This window comes from Macrobrachium nipponense, chromosome 5 (assembly GCF_015104395.2).
Source record: "Macrobrachium nipponense isolate FS-2020 chromosome 5, ASM1510439v2, whole genome shotgun sequence".
In the NCBI taxonomy this organism is placed as follows: Eukaryota; Metazoa; Arthropoda; class Malacostraca; order Decapoda; family Palaemonidae; genus Macrobrachium; species Macrobrachium nipponense.
The window spans coordinates 126893168-126900017 of NC_061107.1; the positions used below are offsets into that span (position 1 = coordinate 126893168).

Below are 6850 nucleotides of genomic sequence, written 5' to 3' on the forward strand. Positions count from 1 at the left end.
CTGGAATACCAGCTGATTTTTATTTTCTTAGTCTGCACAGGAGGTGCCCAAAAGCGTCCTTCCTCCTCTGGCTTTGTGAGATACGATGAGTTTATGACTCCTCTGGTGGAGACATCACCCTCTGTACTCCTTCAAGAATACACAAAGTCAGGGCAAAGGAGTGACCTTGAGGACTCCCAAATAATCTTTGTGATGCTTCTGGGCAATGAAGGCAGGTGTCTGGGTTGTAGGTATCCCTTTCATCAATTCTACTAGAAGGATGTTCCCCATAGGTTCCTAGATTGTTTCTTGAGACCTGTAGTGGTTGCTATTTCTCTCTTTAAATTTTAAGCTCAATACCTTTTTGGACAAAGTCAACAGACTAAACCCAAGAGAGCTCTTAAGCAAAATCTGCCTGCAAAGAGAAATAAGATGAAGGAAAAAGTGAAAAATACGAGAGAAGAGAATAAACTATTCACCTCAATTCAGGAAACAACATTAAAGCTGGAATGAATTTGTCTCCTGCTTAAGTGTTTGGATATCAGAAGACTGCAACTTCACTAAGCAAACTATTCCACATTTTAGTCATAGCTAAGATAAAACTTCTAGTAAACTGAGTGCTAGTATTAACCCTGATACTACAAAATGGCTCACATTTGCAGGAGCAGCTTGCTTAGTGTTGCAAGCAAAAACAGCTAGTTCAAGTAAAGAAGAGTGCATAGTATGTTTGTTATTGCATTATATTTTATGCAATCAAAATAAACTCACTTTACATTGATGTCACAAGCCAACATTAAGAGTTGTCAAAATAAACTGGACTGAATGACATAACTAAAAGTTATAACACTTACATAACTTCAACATGTAACATTCGAAAACATTTCTACAAGATACCACCTTTGGGAAACAAAGGAAGCAGTGCTACATAAATACTTCTCATAAAGTTAATTTCTTATCAGAAGTTAACTCTAAAATCTTGAAAGTCATTGACATTTGAAATCTTTTAGGGAGCAGGCAGGTTGTCAAGCCAGAAATGCACGAAACATATCGAGTCGCTTCGTCTATTGACTAATTTAGCCAAGAGAAAAAATGGAAATTATTTGTTACATTTGTGGATTTTTGCTCAAGCATATGATAAAGTTCCAAGGAATTTGCTGTATATTGTGTTGAAACGACTCAGGAGTGGGGTGACAATGTTATCTGCTATCTGTCAAGCAGCAGAGCAACTTATATGTAAATGGTAAGTACCAATATAGAAATATCTTTGATCCATGCCAAGTAAAGAAGCCATGATCACATGTACATATTCCTGTTTGTGATTACATAACATCTCTATAAGCCACTATAATAGATGAACATGAGAGTAACAAATGAAAACAAATCACGCCAAATGCTGGAATATGGGACTCATCTTACTAAAACGACAAAAACAAATAATATTTACTCACCTCAGAATTGGTTACCCTCTTCTGATCCTTCGATCTTTCATGATTTGCCCACAGGATCCAGCCACTGTATGTAGTCTGTGGAGAAATATTAACAATTAAACATTTTCTTATGGGAACATCCGACAAGTCAAATTCTAACATCAATTAAAGAAATTTCGTCAGGGTTTCCAGTTTAATCAACTGTATATAAAAGTTTTAGGGAGCTATGATATAAAAACTAAAATTAATATTCATCATTAATAAAGACAAAATCGGGCCAGCCTCGTAAGAGCCAAATAAGTTAGCTCAGTAGTCTAGTTAATTTACTGAACTTTCGCCAGATAGCAGGAATTCATTTCAGTCTTCCTTTATAATTTAAAGGAAATTCAGTAAGCCTAAGGAAAGCTCTTTTATCAGAAATGACTTAGAAATAAGATTTGTGGTGGATGGGTCTATTTAGACGCGTTCTGTGATGCCAGCTTCAACAGGAATTATTCAGAGCGAAGAGATCAACAGATTTAAGGAAGAAGCTTTTAAGTGTAATAAATCCCAATGCCATATGATGAAAGACTAAAGTACACGAAAGAACAGACACACAAACTTGTATATTTCCTCATAATCCTCCTCAATTTATGGTGATAAAAGGTTTAAACTTGAACAAAGCGCACACACGCGCTCATATATAATATATAAGATATATATACCATATATATTATATATAGTATAGATATATATATGGTATAGATATAAAAACATAGAGATATATATATATATAGGAGTATATATAGAATATGTGTTTAATATATATATATGATACCAGATATATATATTATACATATATATAGAGCATATAGATATTAACATATATATAATATATATACTGATATATATATATAGTATATAGATATATATATTAGATATATATATATATATACATATAATATATATACTATATATACATATACATATATATATATATATATATATATTATAGATATATATATATGATATATAGATAAATATATATATATATAATATATATATATATAATATATATATATATATGAAATTAATACATACAATATAATATTATATATATATATAAAATATATATATATATATATATATATATAATATATATATATATATATATCTATATATATATATATTATATATATATATATAATATATATATATATATATATATATATATATATATATATATATATATGTATATATATATATATAGTATATATATATATATATAGATATATATATGTTATGGGCGACACAAAAACTCAGAAACTCAACTTCAACCTTTATTCCGTTAACAGTAGTAGTAGTAGTAGTAGTATAGTATAGTAGTATAAGTAGTAGTATAGTAGTAGTAGTAGTAGTAGGTTCATTCCTGAAAGGAATTATTGCAAACTTTAAATACATTATTAAATAACCTATAATATTCAATAAGTCATAACGGTGACATAATGTACCTTAATACATCTTGCATAGCTAATTAAATATACTTTTCTAAACAAGACACTTTCATTGCCACTTTGGACCTCCTTTTGTTATATCACATTTTATCATATTATAGGACAATCAAATGTTAAATGTCACAAATAAACCAAGTTACGCCTTTTAACGCTTAAATGAATAAAACATATAAAGCAAATATATATAAGTTCGTCAAAAAACTTACATCTGTGTGCCCAAAATGAATCCTTTGAATTACGAAATATATACAACTGTACTCCTTGAAGACCTTGCTTGAACCTGCCAAAGAGACTTCATAATTTTAGGAAGTGAGATGAAATCGTAATTTGTTTACACCTCTCAACTCTTTAACTACCACCTACAAAAGTAACTACATTGTTTTACCAACTAGATGGGTTTGTTTCTGCATTAACATACTCAGCCCCATAAACAGATTAAACCTGTTTATCAAAATATACACCTACTCATGCAGACACAATAAATAACCTTTAAGTTACAATACAAACTCTTTGAATTCAAAACACTTTCATGATTCACATATTCACTTAAACAAAATTAAACATCTTCATAACTCAATAATATAATATCAAATGATAGGCCATAAGAACAACATAATATCACGTTACATTTAACATGAAAATCCTAGCCTTCAACTAATAAGACTAGCTTCTGAATAGGACGGACAATAACCGAAGAAAGTGTCTTAATCTTGGCACTGCGAATTGTTCCTTTGTCATCAGGGTATACTTCTATCACTCGCCCCGTTGGCCACTGATTCCTTGGCTCAATGTCACTCTTTACCAAGACCACATCGCCAACAATTAGATTTCTTCTGGGTTTATTCCACTTTTGTTTAGTCTGTAAAGTGCTCAAATACTCCTTTCTAAATCTTGACCAAAAACAGGTTGGTCAGATATTGAACGCATCTCCACCTTCTCCTCATATAATCATCATCCCTTTGAAACAAGCCAGGGGTGGGGAGGGATCACATAAGATTTTGGAATCAACAAATGGTTTGGAGTTAGTGGCTCAAGGTCATCTACGCTGTCACTTACAGTGGTTAACGGTCTTGAATTGACGATGCTCTCAACCTCACAAAGCAGAGTCCGTAAACTTTCGTCATTTAGTCCTTCCACCAAATTCCTTCACCAGTGCAGACATCACTTTTCTAACTGTTCTGATTTGGCGCTCCCAACAACCACCCATGTGGCTTGCTGCAGGTGGATTGAATTTCCCTTCAATATGATGATGCGACAAATACTTCTCAATCTTCTTTTCCTCCATCTCATCAAGAGCTGCCTTAAGTTCTCTCTCAGCCCCATGGAAGTTGGTTCCATTATCACATCTGATAACCTTGGGATGACCTCTTCGAGAAACAAATCTTCGCAAAGCATTTATGAAAGAGTCAGATTGTAAAGTGTTTGCAGTTTCAATATGAATTGACCTACTAACCAAGCAGGTAAATATCACCCCATACCTCTTTAACTCCTTTCTTCCTTCCTTGATGTAATAGGGTCCAAAGAGGTCAATACCAACATTACTGAATGGTGGTGAAGGTTCCAATCTGTCTGCTGGAAGATCAGCCATCTTTTGACTCAAAGCTGGTCTTTCAACTTCCTGCAAGTAACACAATGAAATAACACATTCCTGACAGTTGCATTAGCATTGATGATCCAATACTTCTGCCTTATATTTGAGAGAAACATGGTTTCTACCTGAATGAGCTAATAATTCATGCTCATGTCGTATCAACAATGTAGTCACATGATGCTTCTTTGGTAACAGTATGGGATGTTTGGCAGACTGTGGAATGTCAGACCTTCTTATCCTACCTCCAACCTTCAATAAGCCATCCTCAGAATCAAGAAAGGGATCAAGCTTATATATTGGACTACTCTTGCCAACTGACAATTCCCTTGATAAAGCCTTCACTTCATCACCAAACACCTCCTGTTGAACATACATTATGATTGCCCTTTCAGCATCAGTGGTTACACAACCTTTCCTTTTACCACTAAGGATTGACTTTAGTTGTTGAAATACAGAAACTGCCTTTTGTAACCTTGACCATGAAGAGAAATATTCAATCAATCTTGTAAACCCATGATGTTCTTCAGAAATTGTGACCGCAGACACATGTTCACTCTTACCATCAACACAATCTGCACACACATACTCCTGTGAAGGCAAATAATCAGATGCAATAAATGATGGGCCATGAAACCATTCGTCATACTGCAAGAACTGATGTACACTAATACCTCTTGATGCCACATCAGCAGGGTTATCACTGGAGTTTACATATTTCCATTGCTCAGGCTGGGAGTAGTCCCTTATAACCCTGACTCTGTTGGCTACAAAAACAGGGAACCTTTTAGTGTTGCTATGAATATAGTGAAGGACTGTTGTTGAATCTGTGTAGTACACTACCTTGCCAACAGTAAACTCCAACTCCTTCAGGATGTGTTGAGCAACCTTGACAGACACAGTTGCAGCTGTAAGTTCTAATCTAGGTATAGTCACCAGCTTTTTGGGAGATACTCTTGATTTTCCCATGACAAGATTTGACTGAACTTGGTTGGTTTCCATCGTGAAGAACAAGATATGCTGCAACACCATAACCAACTGTACTTGCATCGCTGAATAATACAAGACTTGAACCTGTCACATTACCAAAACCACTCGACTTGAAGCATCTTGGTATTGAAAGCTGCTCCAGTAAATGAAGACCTTGTATCCAATGTTGCCACCTTTCAGCTGGCTCATCTGGAATCCTCTCATCCCAGTCCAGACTCTCAACTTGACACAATTCTTGTAACAGTTTCTTGGCTGGTAAGATGATTGGAGAGAGCAACCCAAGGGGATCATATAATGATGAGATAGTTGATAACAATCCTCTTCTGGTGAATGGATTATCCTTGAGCTCGATTGAGAACTTGAATGAGTCTTCTTTAAGGTCCCATAACATTCCTAAGGCTCTTGTCATTAAACTCTCCATGTCAAGATTAAACTTGTCACTTTCAACCGAACAATCTTCAGCAGGCAAAGCTTTAAGGACATCAATTGAATTGCTGACAAATTTAGTAAACCTAAATCCTCCTTCACCAACTTCACTGCTGTAGGAACATCAGCACATGACTTCAAACAGTCGTCAACATAGAAATTGTGCCTTATGGTGCTGCCAACAGTTGAATCATACTTCTCATCTGCTTTGTCTGCTGTGGCCTTCAATGCAGTATTTGCAATACTCGGTGATGAGATTGCTCCGAAAATGTGAACAGCCATTCGGAATTCTTCAAGAGGTCGATTGATGTCACCATTAGGCCACCACAAGAATCTAACATAGTCCTGATTCTCAGGTGGAATCTTTATTTGAAAGAACATAGCTTCAATATCTCCAATGAATGCATAAACCTCCTGCCGGAATCTAATGAGTACTCCTGTCAATGAATTGGTGAGGTTTGGACCCTGTAGCAGAACATCATTTAATGACACACCTTCAAACTTGGCACTACAGTCAAAAACAATCCTAATCTTCCCTTTCTTGGGATGAAAAACTGCGTGATGAGGAAGATACCAAACAGGAATCTTATTGACCTCATCATCTCGGATCTTGTAAGCATAGCCTTTTCAAACAACTTGTCCATGAATGCTGTGTACTGCTGTCTGTAATCTTCACTATTCTTCATCTTCCTCCTTTGCCACTTAGCTCTGCTAACAGCCTGCTTCTTATTGTTAGGAAGATTCACATTGAGATCTCTGAAAGGCATGGGTAGCTGAAAGTGACCATCTCTAAATTCAATGTCATCCTGGCACCTTTTCACAAATCTTATGTCCTCAAAAGATAAGCCACGCTCATCAGGAACTGACCCAAGATCCCTTTCTGAAAAATCTAACTCAAAGTACTTCCTAATACTTTCAACAGTAATACAGTCAGTAACATGTTGAAC

General features: G+C 35.1%; 1 protein-coding gene across 1 annotated transcript; it reads right to left on the reverse strand.

Annotated features, from left to right (window-relative positions):
• Nucleotides 1-4019: 4019 nt before the first annotated feature.
• Nucleotides 4020-5537, reverse strand: LOC135215936 (uncharacterized). Its single transcript, XM_064250890.1, has 3 exons — nt 4740-5537; nt 4378-4517; nt 4020-4281 (listed from the first exon to the last, which is right to left on the reverse strand). Exons 1-3 carry the CDS (start codon nt 5535-5537, stop codon nt 4020-4022), a joined length of 1200 nt encoding a protein of 399 aa, XP_064106960.1.
• Nucleotides 5538-6850: the final 1313 nt, after the last annotated feature.